Source organism: Carettochelys insculpta, chromosome 1, assembly GCF_033958435.1.
Source record: "Carettochelys insculpta isolate YL-2023 chromosome 1, ASM3395843v1, whole genome shotgun sequence".
Taxonomy (NCBI): Eukaryota; Metazoa; Chordata; order Testudines; family Carettochelyidae; genus Carettochelys; species Carettochelys insculpta.
In genome coordinates, this window is record NC_134137.1 from 109,223,120 (window position 1) to 109,247,146 (window position 24,027).

Genomic DNA, 24,027 nt, shown 5'->3' on the forward strand with positions numbered 1-24,027 from the left:
CTTCTACTGGCTTCAGGAGTACCCCAGTTGTTGTCCTTCAATCTCAGTAGACCTTCTCCACGTTGTCCAAGATCTTCCTCTTTTGCATTTTCCTTGTGGGTTCCAAGGGAGAGCTTGACGGGCTATGCTGGATGATGCTTTTCTGATAATGTGGCCTAGCCAGCACCACTTTCTTCTCCTGAGTTCAATGTCAATTGGTTCTTGTCCTGCTATGTTCCAAAGCTCCTCATTTGTGATGAAGTCTTCCCATTTGATATGAAGGATGTACCTCGGGCATTTGTTTATGAATGCCTCTTAGATTGTGATTTGAAGACTTTCTAGTACACCAGGCCTTGCATCCATACAAGAGCACGCTCTTCACATTTGTGTTGAAGATCTGCAGCTTCATCTTCACAAATACTATTTGTGAACTCCATATGGGATGGAGAGTCTTGAATGCAGCTGTTGCTTTCGCTATCCGGGCACTGATATTCTTGTCTGTTCCTCCATCTATGCCCATAATGCTTCCCAAGTAGGTAAACTGCTCCACATTTTCTGGGTCATCCCCTCCCAGTGCGACGGTGATGCTGTTGGACTGGTTGATCCTCATTGTCTTGGTCTTTTCCTTGTTAATGCTCAGCCCAGTCATTGAGGTATTTTTTGTCTAATGTTGTGATCTTTTCTTTCATGCTTTCATGTTTGTTTGAAAGGAGGGTGACATCATCAGCAAAATCAATGTCCTCTAGCTCTTTGAACAGCGTCCACTGAATGCCCCATTGATGACCACCTGTTGTCCTGTTCATAATCCAGTCCAGTGTGATCAAGAACAGGAAAGGTGACAATAGGCACCCTTGTTGCACTCACTGAATGTGTGTAATGTACGATGAAACAATGAAAGTATGCTGAAAAATTCTGTCAAAGCACCATTGTGAGCAACTTGCCATGTCAATGGTTCACACATTGAACGAATCAAATTAATAATTTTGGATGGGATGCCATGGCATTGAAAAAAATTAATTTAGTATAACCACGTCTATTATAAATAAGATTATGATATAGCATTCTGTGCTCATATGAGCAACCCAGCAAATTGTCCCTGACCCTGGTATGAATTTGCAAAGGCAGGAGGGCATGTGGCACTCCCCCCTCTTGCACTGGAGTCCTTGCACTCATTCAAGTCCTAGCACCCAAAATCATTGGGAAGAAAGCAGAGCCATATCTGGGTCTGTGTTTCCAGTCCCCATGAGCAGGAGCATATGTAACACCCCCTTCAAGAGTGGTGCAGTAATTACATTCCATCTGCTTTCCTGGATACCCAGTACAGTACTTATTGCAGAGGTAGGGTGTTGACTTCTGCAAACCCTCCCTCCCCACCGCACATGAAACACAGTGACACTATCAGAAACAAAGACATAACACTTTCTAGTGGTGAAGCTGGAACTTAATAGCAAAAGACTTTGAAAGCAGTTAGTTTTCAAGTTCCTTCTTCAAGAGGCAACTTTCCTACCAATTATGTTTAACTGTAACTAAACTAAAGCCCTCCTTGACGTAAGTACAAAGATATACTCAGTTTAACTCTGACGAATGTAAAGACCCTGATCCATTTTGGGTGCTAGGGTCTCTTTGAAAGACAGGTAGGTATTTATGCCTTTACATGTCCCTATATACTAAGTGAGTAGGTCTTACATTATGACTTCAGTAAGTCCTGGATGTGCAGCAATGGAGTCTTTCAGCAGTGATATTTCCCACTAGTCATAACCCTGTCCAGAAACTTCTTCATATGTTATAAACCTAAACCCCCAAAAGAGTCTCCTCATTCTTCTTTCAAAGCCCTGACAACTCACCAATTTCTAAAATGAATTATTCTTTTTATAAACCCCAATACCAACTGCCAACTTTCTGATAAAAGGGAGATTGGATGAGATTTCATCTGCTTTTTCATTGGCCAAGGGGTCACCGTGGAGCACTATGGAGTACTCTTGGAGTGTACACTGAAGCTGAGAGGGTGCCTCCTGTCCTGGTATATAGATCTGCTTTAGCTCTGCTAGACCCAGAGTGCTACAGAAAGCAGCATGGACTTTGTAGAACAGGCACTGCCTTTATCCATCCAAGCTCAGAGCCAGGCCAGGCTTGGACTTCAGGAGTCTGAGGACTTCTTTGACTGCTATTTTTAGTACTCTCACTCTAGCCGAGCTGGTGTGAGTCTGGCTGCCTGGACTGGGGGGCATATTCCCAGCTGCAGACAAGGCATATCCTTACAGTCCAGGGGTTGAAGTGCAGCTCCATGCTGTATGGCCCAGATGGCTTGAGACCACGTCAGTGCTACACCTCACATTCAGAGAACAGAGAGGCCACAGGGCTAGTCCCTTTTACAACACTGAAGTGGAAGCCCAGGCTGTCTGCAATATCTGGAACTTGGCTGAAAACTGAACCAGTTAAGAGACCTATTCTTCTATGGCTCTTTGTGGGTCATTTCATCTTCCTATTTAAAACTGGGTATAACAAGTAAGCCAGCCACTCATTTGAAGGAGGCTTTCCCTTTTGTAGCAGAGTACAGCATAGCAAGCTCTCCTCTGTTAGAATCCACTGCTGACAGCTGCTCTGGCCCTGCAAGAGCTGCTACTCTTGCAACTTGGCCCTGCAGCTGGGTCACATAGGGTGCATCTACACAGAACTAACATCGAAGTTAATTTCAACGTTAGGCACCACTTCGAAGTAGCCAGCAGAGAGTCTACACAACTCTTCCCTTACTTTGATGTTAACTTTGAAGTAGGGAGCCCAACTTCAAAGTCCTTACTCCATTCCCAGGAATGGAGTAGTGCCCTACGTCAAAGTTTAACTTCAAAGTAGGGTGTGTGTAGATGCTCAGCTTTGAAGTTGCTTATTTCGAAGTTGTACTTTGAAGTAAGCAGCTTTGAAGTTTTATTTTTGTCGTGTAGACACGTCCATAGAGTTCCAGCCTTCCTGGGTAAACTAATTGTCCAAGAAACAATTGTTCACTGACTTCACAATAGAAATTAGGTCTGACTCCTGACTTATGTTTGGCACCATGGGATTTCAATAGATCGTTTCACTCAGCAAGGGGCATCAGCTCCGTTTTCTTCAGTAACGGAACCCACTGAGTTCTGATCCAGGAACCTGTTAACTGTCAAGGCCTGACTACACAGACGCAGGGCCCGACTACCTTGTCCTACACAGACCCAGAACCACCTCCTACCTTGTCCTCTTTTGTGTCTCTGCCACAGTCTCCTCTTCGCTCACAGGTTATCAGCTCCTCTTCCTTCAAGTTTCTTCCCCAGGCTTAGTGCCATATTTCTTAGCGTTTTCTACCCTACCAGTAAATTCTGCTGCATGAGAGGTTTTTCTGTCCTGCTGGCAGGGCAGTTCCTGACAGAGCTGGAGTCTTCTTGATTCCTGCAATACCATTCCTTCCCTCAGCATGCAGAATCCCAGAAGGATTCTTTTTCCTTTTACTCATACTTCCCAACAGCCCTGGCCAACCCTCCTTCAGGGACTTTCTGTTTCTCAGCAGTCCCACTCAACATCCTGACGCCAGCAAGGCTTCTCTTACTGAGTGAGAGTCAGAAACCTGCTTTTCTTCCAGATCAGCCCCCAACAGGGCTGGGTTCTGTCCTTCTAACTCCCCCACCTAGGTGTGGCACCTGTTGCCAGGACAAGGATGACTGAGCACATAAGTTCTTATTAAGAACCTTCTGGCCCAACATGAGGTCGGTATCTCACATCACAAACATTAGTGAACATTCTTGGTTGAATTGTCCAACTTCTACAGAAAAAAAAAAACCAAAAGAACAAACAAGGCAGTTTCCCTGCCATGATGAGCTGTCAGAGAACTGACTTCTTTGTTAATTGTTAGGTGTTGCTATTATAAAGTTATCGGAAGAAGAAGATCATTTTCATTGAGAAGTACACACATTACTGTCTGAGTTCCGCTTTATCTTGATATTAATGGTTGTGATACTATGGACAGGGGGTGTAGGATCAAATAGCAAATCCACAAGAACTGAAACATAAAATAAAATTCAGTTAAAACCATGGCACAGGAAACTTCAACCATTTCCTACAGAAAAAGTCTTTACTAGAGTTGGCCAAAATATTTGACAAAAATTTCTTTTGGTCAGAAAATGCAGTTTAAATTGAAAGTGTGAATGTTTGTAGAAATGTTGTGACTTTCATTACACATTTAATGGAAGAGGTTGATGAGGTGGACTCTGCTCATTTAGGAGGAGGAGAGAGGTGCCAACCAACAAACCTTACTTTTCAATCTGAAGATGGACATTTGAACAGCATTCTGTTTCATGAGAATTTTCAAAAGGTTTCATTTTCATTCCAGTGCAGAATGAAAACCAATTTTGAAAGTCCAAAGTCTTCATGAAACAAAATTGTTTGGCCTCTGGCCAGCTCTAGTCTCTATCTTTTTCTGTGACCTAAATCTAGTATATCCTAGGTACCTCTGCAGTCCTCTCGCCACCCCATTCCCCATCTCCAATATCCTACTTGCCACCTCCCATTTACTCCTGGCATTCTATAGGGAGTTCTCTGTGACCCCACAGGAGATGCACTTATTCCAAAGGTGACACATTCAGTGCTCTTTTTTCAGAAGGTATTGGTTTGAGATACTGGATTTGCAGCCAAGAACTGGAGAAGTTGCCAGGGTTTCAGGAGGGATGTGATGGATCCATTCTAACAACTGAGAAAACCTCAGCTAAGGTCCTCAGTGAGTTGTATCCCTCTGTGATTAAAGATATGAAACAGCACACAATAGCTGTGTCTACACGTGCCCCAAACTTCGAAATGGCCATGCAAATAGCCATTTCGAAGTTTACTAATGAAGCGCTGAAATGCATATTCAGCGCTTCATTAGCATGTGGGCGGCAGCCGCGCTTCGAAATTGATGCTTCTTGACGCCGCGCGGCGCGTCCAGACGGGGCTCCTTTTCGAAAGGACGCCGCCTACTTTGAAGTCCCCTTATTCCCATGAGCTCATGGGAGCCCTGTCTGGACGCGCTGCGCGGCGGCAAGGAGCGTCAATTTCGAAGCGCGGCTGCCGCCCGCATGCTAATGAAGCGCTGAATATGCATTTCAGCGCTTCATTAGTAAACTTCGAAATGGCTATTTGCATGGCCATTTCAAAGTTTGGGGCACGTGTAGACACAGCCAATATGAGCTATCTCATAATCAATTGGAGCTTTACCACTAATTTCAATGGGCGCTGGAGCTGAACCATATTTATTTATATTTCACTATTTTACTTGTAGGGCTTCTGGCAATTCCTGAGTTCAATGACTATAAGCTTTAGCATGATGTGAGTTTCTATTAGAAATGCAGAAACTTTAAAAAGTTCAATGGTTTGAGTTGGATCCTTTCTGAAACCTTGTCTGTGCTAGCTGAGCCTCTTAGGTTTGTAAATTTTGGGATGGAAAGTTCAACAAATTGCTTGAGATATGTTCTCCTGATTGTGGGGTGTGTTCAGCTCTACGTGTAAGCACAAATACTGTCACAGCTCATGGAAATTCTCCTTGAGGTCAGAAGGCAGCTTGTGCTTTTGGAGAAGGAGCTGAATTTGATAAAGATCCTGAATATTAAGTCTTTGGTAGCCATGGATCCGTCACATCAGCAGTGTGACAATAACTGAGGTCATTTGCTCGTTTCTGCATGTTTCTATTACACCAAATCAGATAAAGCTTACCACGGGTAGCAGCAGGTCAAGGCACATGGTTCTGGATAAAGCCTGAATACCCTCTCCACTTCCTCAGTGGTGATACTGGCACCTGTGTGGATTGATAGTTCTAATTCTAATGTTAAAGGCATGGAAGCTGAACCAAAGAGCAAAGGGCAGGTCAGAACTGCCTCCTAAAGATAGAAATGGCCTAGATTGTCTCATGGTCACCAATCCCAGCTGCCCTGGGGACTCCAGCATGGCTCACTCATGTATTCCAGAAGTCTCCTCCCTGTTACACGGAGAGCTCTGTCTAACCTCCTTCTTAAGTGATTTTCCTGTAGCAGCCTGCTCTGAGCTCATCTTGTGTGAGCTTTGAAAGCCTGATCCCCTGCTAAATATCAAGTTACTAGGACATGGTGGAGGAGGGGGAGAGGTCAAATGCTTGCCTGGAATAGCTGATAATGATTGTTACATATTTGAAAAACAGCTAAAAACCCTTTAATTCAGTTAATTATGCCAAGATAGTCTCACCTGTGACCTTGTAACCCTCAAACCTTGAAACTCAAAACTGGCTCTTGAAGGTGAAAACATTTTTTAAAAGAAATGTGTATTTGATTCTGAATGTACAGGTTGTCCCCAACTTATTCTGAACACCTGGTCATAACTTGATTTGGTCGTAAATCGGAAATACCCTTATACTGTAATCCCTTGAGGTAGTTGAACTGGGGTTCGCAGGAGGTTGGACCCAGGCAGCAGGAAGTTGGGGAGGGGGTTGAGCCCCTCCAGGGGGTTGGAGCCAGGGCTGCGTGGGTGATGGATAGGAGGGTTGGATCTGGACCTCTGTGCGCCAGGGGTTGGGAGTCCTGGGTGCAGGCTGAAGCCGGGGAGTGTGAGCTGGGGCTGTGGGGGCCTGGGGGTGGTTGAATGGGATGAACTAGGGTAGGGGGTTGCTGGGGCATAGAGCCTCATGCACTTACAGCGGCTGACAGCTGGAGCCCCACGCTGGTGGCTGACAGCTCAGCACATGCTGGGGGTGGCAGTCAGCTGGCGATGGGGCAGTTGAGCTGGGCGGAGGGGGATTGAACTGGGGTGGGGGTGGTTTGAACTGGTGGGGAGGGATAGAGCCCCTGCACATGCTGGCAGTGGCTGACAGCTGGAGCCCTACACGTGGGTGGGGGTGTGAGCTGAGGCCAGGGAAGGGAGCGGTTGAGCTGGGTGGTGGGGTTTGAACAGGGGGAGCACCAGGTCGCGTGGAGAGGGATGGAGCCCTGCCAGGGGCTGGGAGCTGGATCCCAGGCGAGGGTTGAAGTTGGAGCCCCATGCATGAAGGGGGCGAGCTGGGGCTGTATGAGGGTTGAGCCAGGTGGGGGAGGGGTTGAACGGGGGTGCACTGGGGTGGGGTGCTTGAGTGGGGGACAGGTTAGAGTCCCGCATGTGCTGAGCCAGCCATGCAAGGGGGTGATTTGGGGCCACACAGGGGTTCTGTCCGGGTCCGCGGGGTTTGTGTACGGGGGTGGAGTTCGATGCCTGGGTGTGTGTGGGGGGTTGGGGTATGGGGGTTGGAGCTGAGTCCATGGGGGGTTGGAGGGGAGCCTCTGGCACACACTTGGAGCCCCCCACTGGGGGAGGTAAGCTGGGGTGCATGTGGGGGAGGGTGAGCTGGAGTATGGTTGTAAGTATGAATGGTTGTCAGTCGATGTGTTTGTAAGTCGGGGACCACCTGTAACAGAGTTATCTAAGCTTCACCCTGTAATTTTACAATGAAAATGGCTGCCCAAAGGGAATCAATAGGGGTACCGGCTCCACTTTGCCATCCACCACCACACCTGCATCTCAAGCAGCTCATCAGCACATCCATTTGGATTGCCAGGAGTAAGTCTGGGACAGAAGGATAGGTGATTGACTCACTCTGCCTGAGTTTAAGGGAGTAATTAGCAATGGGTGGCTCCCTTCCCCAAAGCAGCCACCCAGGACAGTCCCCAGAGAGCAGGCAGTGAGGAGAGAAGAAGATGAGAATGAGAAACTGATTAGGGCACCCCGATTCTCCACCCTGATAAAGTTTTAGATCTGGCCAAAGGGTGCCTCCTACTTGTGCTAACTAACAACCTCACCCAGAGGTAGTGCAAAGAGAGGAGGGTGCTTTAACCTGCTTGGGGGCAGAGAATCAGCAAATCATAACTGTTTGCTGGTTCTCAGGTTGCAGCCTAAATGCAATTGTTACACTAGGGTTGATATGCAGATACCAGCATTGAAGGAAAGAATGGAGATGTGAGCTCACAGACAGGCACATGTAAATGTCTGTGTGTATCAATGCCAGGTCACATATGCAGTGTTAAACTGGAAGTCATCACTTACCACACTGTAATAAATTCATGCCTTCCTTTTGCACTAGTCTGTTTTCCAGATGCTGTATTATGATGTCTGGAGGTACAATAAAAACATCAGACAATATTTCTTATCTTCCAGTGATAATGTCTAATATTTTGTTCTGTCACCAGACTCGTAGATAGTGAGATGGATGTCTGGCAGGTAGTTTGCCTCCAAATGAAATAATATCTACAACGTCCTAGACCAGGACTCCTCTGGGGCAGATCTGGGCACTCAGGGTAGGGTACAGGGAGTAACAAGAGATGTGAAGGCTCTAATGTATTTCCTTTATTTTTGCTTAAACATTAGTGTTACGTTCTTTGGGTGATGGAACTCAAGACTCTTGAAACTAGTGGATTAGCTCAGAGGTCAGCAACCCCTGTTACAGGAGCCAAGAGTGGGACTTGAGACAATTTTCATTGGCAGGTGAGGTGGGAGGTCAGGTCTGCCCCTCCTCCCCCATCCAGCTGGGCGCTTGCTCAAAGCCATGCTGCCTGTGGATTAGCAAAAGACCAGCTAATGCTACCAACCACTACCTAAACGGTAAAGCTCCGCATCTTTATTTATTAATGAAGGTGCTGTAAGCAGGACTATGAGTGACTTTAAAAAGTACCACTGGCACTCAGACCATACGTGGAGGTCAAAAGGTCAAATTTCAGCACTCTGTCTCGGAAAGGTTGCTGACTCCTGGATTAGCTCATGCTGCTGTAGGAAACACTCCTGAAATTGCTAAGGGTGGTGATAAAAGCTGAAGACGACCAAAAAACTTAGTATTTACCAGTCCTTTTTTTGTAAAAAGAAGAGGAGTGGTACAGCTTCTTGCCTCTCCTCACTGCCCCACCAGGTTTCCGCAGCTAGAGCTGCTGGAGGGGACAGAGGAGGCTACAGGTCCTGTGATGCTGTCGGGAGAGCAGCGGGTGCTCCAGCAGCCCCGCAGCTGGTAGCTGGATGGAGCACTGATCCCCACCATCAGCCCCAGCCATGGGAACCCCAGCTGGAGAACCCCACAGCCCCGTGGCTGGGGCACAGAGCCCCACTGGCAGCCCCAGCCATGGGAACCCTGGAGAAGAGATGCTGGTACTCAATACCGACATGTACCACCGCAAAAAAGCCCTGGTGTTTACCTATGAATATGCCAGCAGCATTTCTTGTAGAAGCCCGTGAGCTCCTGAGATACTCTTGGGCTTGTTGTAAGAAGCTCCATAGTCTGTCTGGATACTGCTCAACCTTAAAAAAAAATGCCCGACAAAAACAACAACAGCAAAAAAAAACAGCAAAGAAGAAATTCAGTTTAGTGAAGAGTGAACATAACCCTTTCCCTAATGCCTATCAGTAAACAACCCTGGCTTTTTAAGTATGATGAGTCACTGCCTAGATTATCTCCAAAGAGCGGAAATACTAGATGGCAATGGTGTGGAAGTTCATGAGCCATACCAGGGGATGCACTGAAGAAGATGAGAGCCCCTCACAATTTGAAAACAAAGCTTAGGTTCGTTAGCTTCCTTTCCCTCCATACCACTGAAAAAGAAAGACCCAGAACAATGACAGTCCCAGAATTCCCTTACAAGCTGGTGGCAGACAGCATCCCATGACTCCTGGTTGTCATTTAAGGTCCATCCCAAGAAGACTTTACACTCCTGTAAGGTGTTTGCACAGCTCTACAAAAGATGAGACAAGGAGGGTTTCCAACGATAAAAGATGAGTAACAATAAGTACTACTATCAAATAGGTGTCAGCTGAGACTAGAAATCAAATTGAAATGAATGCAAGTGGGAGTGGTCTGAGGGTCATATATGTCCCCTCTGGCCTTTAACATACTTTTGTTCTTAGCACCCATAGGGAAGTAGCCTGTTAGGGGCCATGTGTTGTCTGAGACATTCATATCCCTCTCTTCCTGGTAATGGACTAGGTTTTAATTATACCCTATCAACCTGCACAGAGTGTATGACGCAGCCTTGGGACTTTAGCAAGATAGTCTGAGGATCAGGCTTGTCAGTGTTGTGCTGTGGAATTTATGGCCGTGGCATTTACCTTCATCACATCAGGACACGGTTGCTGCAGATTTATCAGCAGTGGGACCATACTGCTGAGGACCTGCTCCTGCAGGAGGGATTTATCTTTCCCGCTCAAGGCTTGGAGCAAATCCACAAAAAGCTGACCAGCAGCACAGCTTATTTTGCGCCTCTCCTGTGAATGAAAAGGGAAAGAACCAGAGAGGTAGCTGTGTTAGTCTGTAGCTTCGAGAACAACAAAAAGTCTTGTGGCACCTTATAGACTCACAGATATTTTGGAGCATAAGGTTTTGTGGGCAAAGACCCACTTCATCAGATGCATGAGTTGGGGGGTGGTAGTTTCAGAGGGGTATTTAAAGAGTGGGGTCCCAGTAAGAGGGAGGGCCAGAGCTGACAAGATCTATTCAGCAAGGTGGAAATGGCCCAGTATCAACAGTACTTCTCAAAAGAGAAACAGTTTCTCTGCTTTGGGTGTTGATAGCTCCCCATTAGACTCCGACAAAGGCTCACATCCCCCTGTCTGATCTGACTTGTTTTTATCTCTTTTGATAAGTATTGTTGATACTGGGCCATTTCCACCTTGCTGAATAGATCTTGTCAGCTCTGGTCCTCCCTCTTACTGGGACCCCACTCTTTAAATATCCCTCTGAAACCACCCCCCTACTCATGCATGTGATGAAGTGGGTCTTTGCCCACGAAAGCTTATGCTGCAAAATACCTGTTAGTCTATGATTAGTGATTCTGTGGGTAACCTGGTTAGTTCCAGTGACATTATTTCCAGAGAAGATATGTGGACACGCAGAATCATGGGCACTTTCTCATGCTCCTCTACTAACATCATATATGCCATCATGTACCAACAATACCCAGATGCTTTGCATATTGGACAGACTTCTAACTCCCTTAGACAAAGGATTAATGGGCACAAAAGAGACATCAAAACACTCCAGATCAACAAACCAGTTATTCAGCATTTTAATGGAATGGGGCATTTTGTTAAGAGTATGTGTGTTACTGAAAAAAACCCTTCGCACTGCTAATCAAAGAGAAGCAGCCGAGCTCGCTTTTATATCCAAATTCGGCATATTAACACGTGGTTTGGACTGGGATGGGAATTTTCTGAGTCACGAAAGGGGCTCGTCTGCATACTTGGCTTAATCTAATTCTTGACCTTCCCCTGCCCCCCACTCTCTGATTTGCTCACCTTGATCATTTTTTTCTGATGTGTCCTCCTTGATTACTGTTTTTGGTTCTCTGTGCCTTAAATATTGAGTCTGTTCTGGTCTGGCTATGGTCTGAAGGAGTGGGTCTGTCCCACAAAAGCTCATCACCTAATCAATTATTTTGCTAGTCTTCAAAGTGCTACTTGACTGCTTTTTGTTTTGACAGTATATAGACTAGCATGGCTCCCTCTTTGAGGTTTTTGAGACTCATACTGTGACCTTGGCTGTGCAAGTCATAGAACATCTGTGTCCCCGTTTTCTCATTTAAACAAATGAGGATAACAATGTTTACCTACCACACAGGGGTTCTCTGCAGCTTAACTAGTTAAAGTTTGTAAAGTACGTTGAAGATGAAAAGCTCTTTACCTTCCTGGTGCTAAATGTTGCTGAATTAAGGCAATGGAAATATCTTCAGCACATACAGTGTCTCTGACAGATGCACGCAGGAGAGGCACTACTCTCTAGCTGTGTCTACACGTGCACAAAATGTCGAAATAAGTGGCTTTCTTTTGTAAGAGCGGGAGGAGTGTCCACACGTGTAACACTGTCTTTTGAAAGGAAATTGAAGGAACAATTGAAGGGCACAGACATCGCAATCCGAACTCTGATCCCGTATCAGGAAGATCGGCCCCTTCTGAAAAGCTATATCAAAGGAGAACATGTGTAGACGCTCCACATTCCGCTTTTTCGAAATACGGGTTCGCCATGGTGCCGGTCAGCTGGAGTGCGGGGCCACTCCAGCTGGCAGCAGCTGGTCTCTATGGTCCCTTTGTGCGGCTGCCTTAAAGCTGCACACACGCAGGAAACCCGTTGCAGGAAGTTGAAACTGTGCTAGCAGCCTCCGCATGTGCTCCAGCCCCACACTCCAGTGCCGCAGCCATGGCCAGCAGCCAGGCCCCAGTGAGCCCTATGGCCCCCCGCCCCCCCCCGCCCCCGACTTCCCACAGGACTCCCAGGGCTCTCGGGGGAGAAAAGAAAAAGGGCGCCCTCCTGGACGGAGCGGGAGCCGTGGGACCTCCTTGGCCTCTGGAAGGAGGAGGAGGTCCTCCATGAGATGGGGGTGAAGTGATGCAATGCTGCAGCCTTCGGCCGCCTGGCTCAGGGCCTCCTCACTAGGGGCCACCTGGAGTGTACTCCAAGGTGAAGGAGCTGCGGCAGGGCTATGACCGGGTCAGAGACCAGGCCAGCCGCTTCGGGGCTGCTCCAGCCACATGCCCCTTCTTCCGGGAGCTCTGGGGCATGGAGGGGCGCGCGCCCACTAAGTAGGGTGCGGGTGACGCAACGGCTAGCCAGTCGCACACAGGCCCAGTGGTTCCGGGCACGCACAGGCCAGCCCACCATGGTATGCGGCACCCCGTGGTGGCTTAACAGTGATGCCCAGCACGTGCCCTCAGTGGACAGTGCTGCATGCTGCACACGGGCAGCGGCTGCTCTGTGCTGGACAGTACCTGTGGACTGCACAATGCAGGCTGGGATGGGCTATCCACATGACAGACCCCTGGATGCACCCCCATTGGACGGGATGCCCAGCCTGTGGGGGGCGGGTCAGTGCCCCTTGTGGGGGGACCCTCAGCGGAGGGCACAGGTGGGTGGGCCACGGACAGATCCCCCTCCATCTGGGGCACATTATTGACATGCTTTCCCCCTCTCCATACAGCCGCACCATCAATGGGCCGGGAGAGCCCAGTGCCATCCCTAGTCCCTGAGAGCCCCCCAGCGGACATCAGAGGCACCTGGACGCCACCCCATGCAGCACACCAGTGGGCCTGTGGCTGGAAGGCCCCCTGCGGGGCTGAGGAGGACCCTGCCAGCCAGAGTCAGGCTGAAGTGGCTGAGCAGCACCTGCAGCTCACTGAGGCCGAGATGGAGTGGTGGAGGGCGGCCTGGGAGAGGCTGTTGCAGACCCTCGAGGGCATTGGCCAGACCCGCCAGGACCATGCGGCCAACGTTGCCTGCCTCCTGCCCCCCTGCCACCTCACCCCCTCTGAGCCCACCCCCTCCGCCCCCACTAAGCCTGCCCCCACCGGGTCCACTCCCCATCCTTACCTGCTGGTACTCCCTGCACCCTCTCCTCCCTGCCGGGAATCCTGCACCCAGGCAGGCAGAGGCCAACAGGGCTCACGGCCTACTACCCCTGCCCCGGAATGAGCTCCCCACCCCCTTCCAGGTTAGGTTCCCTCCATCTGTACATAGTTCACAAGGCATGGTCTCGATAAATGTTTATTTACTGTTCACCACTCTGTGCTGTGCTCCTCAGGGGGATGGTGGGTGGTGGATGTATGGGTGCAGTGCTGGTGGTGGTGGGGATGGTGGATGGTGGATTTGCATGAGATGTGGGTGTACATGCGGGTCAGAGGTGGCTGTCGGCAAAGGCCTGCCTGAAGGCCTCCCTAATGCAGTGGTGTCCAGGTGGGCCTGGCGGATGGGGGAGGTGTGTGGCTCCTCATAGCCGGATCTGGCTGGAGGTCTCCCATTCTGGGGACATAGGCATCCCCCTTTCACTCCACAACATTGTGGAGGATGCAACAGGTGCCCACCATCTGGGGCATGTTGAGGACCCTGACCTCCAGCTGCGTGTGTAGGAACCTCCACCTCCCCTTTAGGCCCCCGAAGGCTTGCTCCACAACATTGTGGGCATGGTCAAGGCACTGATTGAATGCCTCCCGGGTTGAGGTGTCCTGTGTATGGCCTCATTAGCCACGGCTGCAGGGGGTACACCACATCTGCCACCATGCAGAGCAGCATGGGGACGTCCTCCGCCACCGGGATCTGCTGCTGGGGGGTGAACGTGTTGGCCCCCATGAGCTGGCACAGCCTGGAGTTCTGGAAGACCTGGGCATCATGGGTGCAGCCGGCCCAGCCCACACAGATGTCAGTGAACCGGCCCCTCATGTCCACCAGGGCCTGGAGCACCACCAAATGGCAGCCCTTCCTGTTGATGTACTGGCTGGCGCTGTGTACTGGGGCGCGGATGGGCATATGTGTGCGCCATCCAAAGCGCTGATGCAGTTCAGAAAGCGCAGGCCCTGGAAGCCAGCATCGGTGTTGTCCAGATCCCCCAGGTGGACGACCCTATGGAGCAGCATCATGTTGATGGCTCTGATGACCTGTGTGGGGGGAGGGGGACACATGCTCTAGCGCAGGTGTGGTGGGCCATCTCCGCCCCCTGCCTCGGGCCTGTTCTGTCCCCCTCCCATCCGGCCCCTTGCAGTGGTGGGTTCCCCTCGCCCCAGCACCCCCCCACCCATGGGGGACGTGTGACCCACCCCTACCTTACCTCCATAAGTATGGCCCCGACGGTGGCCTTGCCCATCCCAAACTGTTGTCCCACGGAACAGTAGGAGTCTGGGGTGGCCAGCTTGGTGATCCCGACCCGTTTCTCCAGGGTGAGGGCTGGTCGCATGCAGGTGTTGTGGTGCTAGAGTATGGGCGTGAGCCAGTGGCAGATCTCCTCAAAGGTCTGCCTTGACATGCGGAAGTTCCGCCACCTTTCCTCACCCCATTCCCCTAGCACCAGGCGCTCCCACCAGTCAGTGCTGCTGGGGTGAGTCCAGAGGCATTGAGGCACCTGGGGGGGGAGCCCAGTGGTGCCTGGGGGGGCTCGCCCGGTTGTGCCCTGGGTGGAGGAGCCCTATGGCCCCAGGGGGACCGCCCAGTCACCCAGTGAGATCAGGTGAAGCTCCGGCAATGGCACACAGCACTGCCAGCAGGGTGTCCATAATGAGGGTGTCCTCTTGCAGGAGCTGTCGCTGGGCCTCCATCTTGAGCACGACTGGGCTCTGCCGTGCTGGGAATGGCTGGGCAGCACTCGACTCATGAGGAGTGGAAAGTGTGTGTGTGTGTGGGCCTTTAAAGGGAGCGGCTGACTGTGGCCCCGGAAGGGCTTGTTGGCCATTGGACCCTGTTCGCGGCGTTTCCTGCCTCCCTTCTTTCAAAAGAGGGCTTGGAGACGCGTGGACGCTCTCTTTTGAAAGACCGTGGCGGCACTTCGAAAGAGCAGATCAAAATGTCGATCCCATAATGGCGTAGGCTGCTCCCTTTCGATGGCCGCTATTTTGACCACCGAATGTCGATTTTCTCCCTTTCAAAAGGGTGCTCACTTCTAGACCCATCTTCTGTGTGGGCATCTGCACACTCTATCAAGTGGTTATCTGTGTGTGTGTGTATATATATATATATATATATATAACACCATATCTGAACACTGGGCCTTTTATGTTGCTGTCTGTGATGTGTACATGACAATAGCAACACACTGTATTGTAGCTTATACACACTGGGCTTGATTTTGGTCCTCATACAGGTTTTATGCTGGTGTAACTCCATCAGCTTCAGTGGATTACTCCTCACGTGCACCAGTGAGAATGCCAATTCAGGCTCTTTGTCAGGCTCGTTGTACTGCTTGAATCCTCTCAGACAGGATTTTAGCCCATCACTAGTTGAGTCTCCTGTCCTTAAGGAAGCAAGTCTCTTTCTCCCATCAGGAATTATTCTTACCTAACAGGGCCTGCAAAAAAGAGTGCTTGGCTGCAGCTCCTGTTTGCAGGCAGTAATAGACAAGAGTAGCAACAATAAAGTATAGCATAAGATTTGGCTACACACACACACCCCGCCCCCCCATGCCCTCCTGCAAAGGTTTAACCACACACACTTCAGTGGTCCTGCTCACCATTGTGCCTTACATCAGTTAGGAATGGGTGAAGTTCTCTGGCAATCTGCACAAATTCTGTGTTGAGATGAGCCTTTTGCTTCTGGCAGGTGACAATTTTGGTAACAGCCTCAAAAGCCATCAGAATCACCTTCTCATCTGGGTCATCAAAAGTCTCAAGGATATCAGTAAGCAGAGCTTTGACCTCCTTCTTCTGCAAGAAACAGAAATTTGTTTCCTTCCCTAGAATATAACAATGATCATGTAATCCCAGAGTTAATTCCTCTCAGCCTGATGGAAAGGAAGATACCCAGAACACAGCAAAGACATTCACCCTCCTGTAGCTGGTGCAGACAGTATGAGAGACAGTGAGGGACAGTTATTTTTCTCCTACTTGAAGATTCCTGGGCAGCTGCTATGGCTGTGTGTATTTCTCATTGGCTCCCTCCCATGCTTCTTATTCTGCTCAGGCATAGGTGTGGTTTGTTTCATTGCTTTCATGGAAGGCGTAAATACCCTTGACATTCCTAGAGTTTGGTTTCACATTCAAACAATCACCACTCACCTTCTGCATGTGAAGTGCAACATTTCCAAGTCCAAGAAGAGCAAGCCAACGGACAGTAGGACTTGGGTCTATGTGCCAGTTCTTCAGGTGGCCCAGAATATATAGCTGTTTTAATGTCACATATGTGGACTCAGTAGAGAGAAGCTAAAGAGATAGAATACATAGTAAGTAGCCAACAGGCAATAGACAGATTTTACTATGGGTCATATCAGATAAAAAATCAATTAGCAGTTGCCATGTACCTTATGTGGTCATTTTAGGCCCAGAGGGGATGTAAATCGCATTAAATCAGAATGGCAATGTCTTACAACCACTTTGGCCATGTCTACACTAGCCCCAAACTTCGAAATGACCATGTAAATGGCCATTTCGAAGTTTACTAATGAAGCGCTGAAATATATATTCAGTGCTTCATTAGCATGTGGGTGGCCATTGCACTTCGAAATTGATGTGGCTTGCCGCCGTGCGGCTCGTCCCAACGGGGCTCCTTTTCGAAAGGACCCCGCCTACTTCAAAGTCCCCTTATTCCCATCTGCTCGTAGGAATAGGGGAACTTCGAAGTAGGTTGGGTCCTTTAGAAAAGGAGCCACGTCGGGACGAGCTGTGTGGCGGCGAGCCACGTCAATTTCAAAGTGCCGCGGCTGCCCGTGTGCTAGCGAAGCGCTAAATATGTATTTTAGCTCTTCATTAGTAAACTTTGAAATGGCCATTTATATGGCCATTTAGAAGTTTGGGGCTAGTGTAGACACGGCCTTTGAATTGGTATATATAACAATACAAGGTGAGGGTGAAGGTGAGACTCTCCCCATGGCTCAGCTGAAATGTTGATGCAGATGACCCATACATTCACTGAGCTAGCTTGAGAATGAGCAGTTCCCAAGAATCCCAGATATTCAAAACGGAAAAGAGTCTTACCCCAGTGAACAAGGCCATTGCAGTCAGCTTCTGTTTGTCATCCCCATGGTGCAGGAGAGGGGCCACCTTGGTAAACACGGCAAAATCCAGGCTATGATGGTATTCTACAATGGCTCTGTTGAACATATATAAATAATCTTACTGTTGGGGTAGAAAGAAGAACAAGCCAAGGACTAGAGGAGATGCCAAACAGAAACCTTGTTGCCTAGCACAGCCAGATGAACTCAACACTCTGACTGCTTACCTAGCCAGAAGAAGAACTCCTTCCAGATAAGTGTCTGGCATAGATAACAGGTCCCAGCCTCCTGCCAGACTCACAGATAGCATTAAAGAGGATTTTTCTCTTTTCACCACAGCTTTCAGAGCCTCCACTGCACAACTAAATTGGGGACAAGAGAGTGATAAATGACTGACATTTGGTGACATACGAAAGACATAGCATTTTTTGCAGTGCAGTTGAAGGGATAAACTTGCATTTTTATTTTGTGTTTTTAAAATTTGTATATGTTTTTAGGGGTTTTGTCAATTTAAAATATTTATTTATTGATTGTATTATATGCAATGGCCTATGGCGGTGTTGCCCAAACTTAAAACATTCACGTGCCCCTTTTGGGACTTTGGCTTTATTGGTGTACCCCCTCTCTCAGTGCTGTCCCAGTGCTTGTCTCCTGAATTTTAGTAATTTATTTTCTGCCATGTACCCCTTGAAGTCCTTTTGCATACCACCAGTGGTGCAGGTGCCACACTTTGGGAAACTAGGCCTCTGGCTAAGAGGCTAAATTAATTAACTAATGTATTTAAGACATCAATACCACTCTCATGCACATCTTCTATTATAAATGAGACTTTGATCCCACATTTTTCACCACATGGTGTCTTGTACTGGACAGAGTGAGAATTATGTGATTGGTATCTCATAGATGTATTCAAATGTTTACTGGTATATGCCACCCTACAAGGAAGTGGCTGCACTGATGAAGAAATGTGACCAATGGAGTCTTTCTTTGGTTCCAATAGGACAGGCCTGTGTTTTTGGAACTAAAATTCCTAGGGTCTGTGCCTTCACCTGACCTATTTGTCTACCATAGCTAACACCGATGCTTACATGTTAGTTATGTTTGTGGCTCTAGCGTAAAGCCAAGATATCAGTGCTATGAGCATCATGATACTAACCTACAGCAAGTGTTGGCAATAACCCATTTATTGAGATATCGATGGAATTTGCATCCTTTGAGGATCTGGAATTTTATACTACACTCAAACTTTCTGAGCCTTTGAAAGGCAGCTGGTAGGCACTTCTCTGTTTGATAGCAAGTGTCTGCTGGGGATCATCTTGTCCCCATGCTAATTAAATTAAATAAAGGAATGCTCAGGATAAATGTATCTTTTGGGTGCAAATTTTCTTTCTTTCTTTTTTTTTATACTATAAACAAGAAAAATAAAAACATTTCACCTGAATGTCCTTTTAGCATTTTGATTCATCTGAACCTAAAACTCCAAACGAACTTCAAAGGAGTAAGAACCTCCAAACACCACAATTGGAAGAAAGCCCCAGTTATTTACTGGAAACACAGTGTAGAAAGATTGGCTGAGTGTAACACAGAGCTCACGTCTTTAGATTATCCCTGGGCTGGCACACTATGTTAGAAACATTTCTCTTTTCATTTCAGTTCCTTTAATACAGCCTTTTGTGGCTGTTTAATGTTTTCTGTTAATTAATCATTGGCACCCAGGCCTTGTACCCAAACAAATAAGCAGGGAAGGCAGTGGGTACAAGTATCAAAATGAACCGAAGCCGAAGAGATGAAGCAGGAGAGTGTCTATTTCTAGACATTCTAATACTTTGCATATTATCTGCGTTTTTAAAAAAACATACATAGATTAACCTCCTCCCACCCCATCCTCCAAAGAACAGTAATTAAATATTGATAGTGTTTCTTTTGCATTAATTAAAACCTCTTATCTCAAACCAATTGTGGAACATTATTTTAAGAGATTGCTCAAACAGAACTATTCTTCTAGGGGGGACAGGCCTGACTGGGGAATTGTCTTCTAACCAGAATGTTCTAAATACTCTCCTCAGAATTTCCCTATTTAGGTCATCCCATAGGAAAGTTTCTATGTTAGGAGTTCCTCTAGGGCAGAGGTTCTCAAACTCTGAGGCCATGGATTACCACTGGGACTTTGATGATGAGGATGAGGATGAGGATGAGGATGAGGATGATGGTGATTAACAGAAATAGGTTTATCCACTTAATTAGCACCTTGTCAGTAATTACCTCACAAAGCTGGATGTTTGGAACTTGTCCTCCCAGCCACATACAACCTCAGGGAGGCTCACCAGGTAGTGCAGCTGAATGATGAGGAAGATTAACACAGATACAAAAAAAGCACCCATAGGAACTGTGCATTCTTTATTACTGAATATTATGCACAGGGCCCTTGTTGTCTGAAAAAGATAAATATGAGACACACATTTAATTCTAAAATCTTCCATCTCCCTCCAACATTTATTCTTCTCTGCCACAGATAAGATTTTTTCCTCTCCTGGCTCACAATAAATCACAGAAGATGGAACTGTGTTCTATGAAATATTAGATTAGAGCAGCCAGCGCACTGCCCTGCCATGCTACAGAAGGCCCTACTTCAATTTGCACCTTGGTTGCTTATTTCATAAATGGCAGGGCCTGGCTGTATGGAGGAAGCAGAGCACTCATGCCTAGAAGAGGGGTCATAATGCTTTAGATTCAGTGTGAGAGTCCCCGGAAGGGAAGTGTCACAATACCCTCCTAGAACTATCATTCCGAAGGAGTGATACTACCAGATGTAGCAGAATACCACCAAAGAGCGCCCGACGGGTATTGTGGACCACTCTGGTGTGACACAAGCTCTACTCATATAGCTTCACAGTGATCTCCTCACTGAACGAGTAGGTTATATCATGGCCTACAAAAGGACTGATGTTCAAAGCTCCTGTAAAAAGGTTAATGGCTTGGGTGGGTTGAGAGAAAAGCAGGGAAAGATGAAGAAGCTGACATGGCTTTGGCAAGACATGGAAGATCTCTTTCCTGTTTCCATGTGCCATGGATGCATGTCTCCAAATTCAGACGTACAGTACTGACTACAATATAGTATGTTTTTCTTTCTTTGTGGGGGGAGGCCTTACCTTGTTGCAATAGTAACATGGACCCTTCCTCAGTTTGCCTGGCCTGTGGGTTGTCTGGCTTCCCAGCAAAATGAAGAGCAACTCAACAGCAGGAGCATTTGGCCAGTACATATACCAGTATCTTATGCCAGCAAAGAGCTTGATAAGGGGCATGCAGTTCTATCAGTGAACCTGCTTTTGCTAGCTTAGCCTGTTGCAGCCCCCTGACAGACATAAGCTATCCTGGTAAAAGTCTAATGTTACTGTTATACTGACATCCACACCTGGGGCTTTGTTTTCCTTGCACATATATGTCAGTTACAGATCACTGCACATCAGCCCCCCCAACTACCACAGCTACGTCAGCAGAAGATTAGATCTGAGTTAAATTTCACTCTTTCAACAACTACTTATTGGGCCTTCCTGGAGCAGTCTAAACAAGCAACCTACACTGTCTCAGTGGTGTTCCTTTCCTTGTGTTATTCCAATACTTCATTTATGCCGTGATTCAAGACCAAACAAAAACAAAAAGTCCCAACAAATAATACCTGATTCAGTCTTCAGTCACTCTGGTCTCTGGCTCTCTGCCAATGTTTACAATGAATTCCGATACCCATGCAGGGAAGGGAGGAGATGAGGTGGGAAAGGGGAGATTTTGCCTTAGCCTTTACTATAAATTGAGGTCCTAATTGTACCTAAAAGTACTATCCATCTATGGACAACAAACCAAGCCCCAAAATACAAAGCAGGCCAATTTCTCCTACCCTCATTTTATCTTTCTTTGTGGCTTAGCTCTGGCAAGGCTTCCACAGCAGTAAAAGCCACTGTGTCAGAGTCGCACTGGAAAGACCTAGCTGCAGGCCATTCTCTTTAAGTCTCTCCATTTTCCCAGGGATGAACGTTCCCTGTATGAGTTGCCGTGCAGCGAATAACTCCTAGGTAGCTGTATAGACAAGTGTCAGAAACTTGGGGATAGGATGGGAATATTTTGGTTATTACTTACAGCTAGAGGCAAAAGAGAGGCATTATCCTCTAAGTTACTTTTTGACTCAGGGGTTTCATTCTTCTCAAAGCATGGTCTTCTTTTTAACATCTCCAGCAACTCAGCAAGCACCCGGCGGCTAATAGGCTTTTTGGTTCTGCCTAGGGCCTCCCAGATCTGAGTGACATGGCTGCAAATTTGAAAATACAAGAATACATGATTCAATAGGATCTCTTCACAGTAGTACTGAGTTAGTAAGCACAGCTATGCCCACAAGTGGAGGTCAGTGAAGGAACTGGACCTTAGTCCTGGAGTAGCACAGTGGGGAGCTGAAATAGTGATTAAGGAAAGGGAATCATGTAGTCTTCAAATGGAGGAACTGCTGTTGTGCAACAGGCACATTGTCCTAGCAGAAGGCATTCTGAGTTGGCATCACAACAAAGTTGACAGGGATTATCATACTTCTCTGACTCTTTGATTTTCTAGTTTTTAATTACACACTCTGTTTTACATATCAAAGAGTCATCTCTGGAACTAGGAAGGAGAACTGTGCCGCTGTTTTACCTGTCACACGGGAGTGAGAATCTCAGTAGAGCTGAGACGACTTCTCCTGTGTGACTCTCAGCTAGTAAACACACAGCCCCCACAGCTGCCTGCCTGGCACTGTCCTCTTGAGTTGCCTGCAGGTGGAAATAAATAATATCCATGATCTCTGGCACCTGCAAAAAGATAATAAAACAGGTTTAGAGTCCTTTCTTCCTCTGCCAGTTTATGTCTGAATGCAGCAATGATGACTGGGTGGGACTGATTCGTGGCACTACAGAATTCTCCCTGATGAATAATGGACAAAGCAACTCCAGGCTTCAGAAAAATAAAGGGCTGTATGCTACAAGGTGATGAGCACATCCTACACATCCTCAACTTCCATGGGTTTCAATAGGAGCTGAAAGCCCTAAGTATTTTGCAAGATTAGACACTGATAGAGAAACAAAGGGCCTATATGGGAAGATTTGCTAATCCAGTTCATCAAGTGACACTATTGTAATTGCTGGCTTCTGAGTAATCCTGATTACATGTGACAATTTACATGATTGCCCAGCGACTATCATTAGCAAAAGCTGAATCTTTAAGGGTTCAGACATTTGCCTCAGATATGCATCCAAAATATAGACACTTGTTCAAACTATCTCACCCCCCAGTGTCTGAAAAACTGAATTTAAGAGCTTGAAAATTGGGTTCACAACAGGATTTCTGGTCCTTCCTGCTTCTGTTGAGTCTGGAAATACCACAAATGTGGAATTTCTTGCATTATTTTGGCACTTATGCTTCTATTCACACCCAGATTTAGGAAATACCAAGATGCAGTGACAATGAAAAACAGTGAAAAGAAATAAAAATCAAACAAGCTGTCTTAATTCCCTAAAAATGCTTGCTTTAAAGTGACAATCAACTTGCTAACCTCAATTTACATATGGTATGTCAGATGCCTTTTCTTGTTTGCAGACTACACTTTTGTACAGACAGGATAAAAATACTCGCAGACAAATATAGGAAGGATTTGCTCATCTACCTGTTAAGCAGAACAAGTCAGGACTACACAGTCCTTGAGGAAAGAGTTTGGATTATCTTTTTAAAAAGATGATTCTGAGCCTTTGCTCCATCCTGCAAACTTGGAAAGAGAAAGACAACTCAGGGACTCTAAAGAATGCCAATTCCATCTTCTAGAACCAGAAAAGGGAGCTCTAACATTCACAGTCTCTTTACCTTTTCCTTTATATTGTTCCTCTGCTCTTTCAGAACTGAGGTCAACATTACTGCAGCTGCCTGAGCATTGATTTTCACTGTGTCTCTCAGACCAGCCACAGCTACAAGGATCTGGCTGGTAACTGTAGCCATAGGTCAGATTCCTCATAGATCTAAAAAGAAGAGGGAAAGCCTATTGTAGATAAGAACGTAAGAATGGCCATACTGAATCAAAGCAATGGTTCATCTAGTCCATTATCCTGTCTTCTGGCAATGGCCATTGCTAGGTGCTTCAGTGGGCACGAAGAGAACGGGGCAATCATCAAGTCATCTCCGGTCTCAGCTTCTGGCAGCCAGAGGTTTTGGGAAATCCAGAGCATGGGGCTCCATCCCTGACCATATTGACTAATAACCAAGGTTAGACCTGTCCTCCTTGAATGTATCTTATTCTTTTCTAAACCCAGTTATACTTTTGATCTTCATAAGGTCTGCTGGCAATGAGTTGCACAGGTTAACTACGCATTGTCTGAAGAAGAACTTCCTGATGTTTCTTTTAAACCTGAGACCTATTAGTTTCATTGGATGACCCTTTCGTCTTGTGCTATGAGACGGAATAAATAACACTTCCTTACTTTTTCACACCATTCATGAGTTTATGGACTTCTACCATATGCCTTCCTTTGCTATCACTTTTCCAAGTTGACTAGTCCCAGTTTTTTTAATATGTCCTCAGACAGAGGCTGTTCCATACACCGATCATTTTTTTACC

General features: G+C 47.2%; 1 protein-coding gene across 1 annotated transcript; it reads right to left on the bottom strand.

The window, feature by feature from the left end:
* Positions 1 to 3,978: 3,978 nt before the first annotated feature.
* On the bottom strand, positions 3,979 to 23,411 carry LOC142005992 (maestro heat-like repeat-containing protein family member 6). Its single transcript, XM_074983147.1, has 14 exons — positions 23,280 to 23,411; positions 22,080 to 22,234; positions 21,537 to 21,705; positions 19,668 to 19,837; positions 17,633 to 17,767; positions 17,389 to 17,503; positions 16,474 to 16,617; positions 15,943 to 16,122; positions 10,057 to 10,212; positions 9,591 to 9,683; positions 9,150 to 9,252; positions 8,014 to 8,079; positions 5,686 to 5,767; positions 3,979 to 4,000 (listed from the first exon to the last, which is right to left on the bottom strand). The coding sequence occupies exons 1-14, from the start codon at positions 23,409 to 23,411 to the stop codon at positions 3,979 to 3,981; spliced, it is 1,722 nt and encodes a 573-aa protein (XP_074839248.1).
* Positions 23,412 to 24,027: the final 616 nt, after the last annotated feature.

Bases quoted from the DNA above. Each gene is read 5' to 3' on its own strand.
- LOC142005992 (XM_074983147.1), bottom strand. From the start codon at position 23,411: ATGGCTACAGTTACCAGCCAGATCCTTGTAGCTGTGGCTGGTCTGAGA. The intron at 9,253-9,590 runs GTAAGGGAATTC...TTTTTTTTTAAG, and splicing joins ATGCTGTCTGCCACCAGCTT to GTTGAGCAGTATCCAGACAG. The intron at 4,001-5,685 runs GTAAGCTTTATC...TTTATGTTTCAG, and splicing joins TTGACCTGCTGCTACCCGTG to TTCTTGTGGATTTGCTATTT.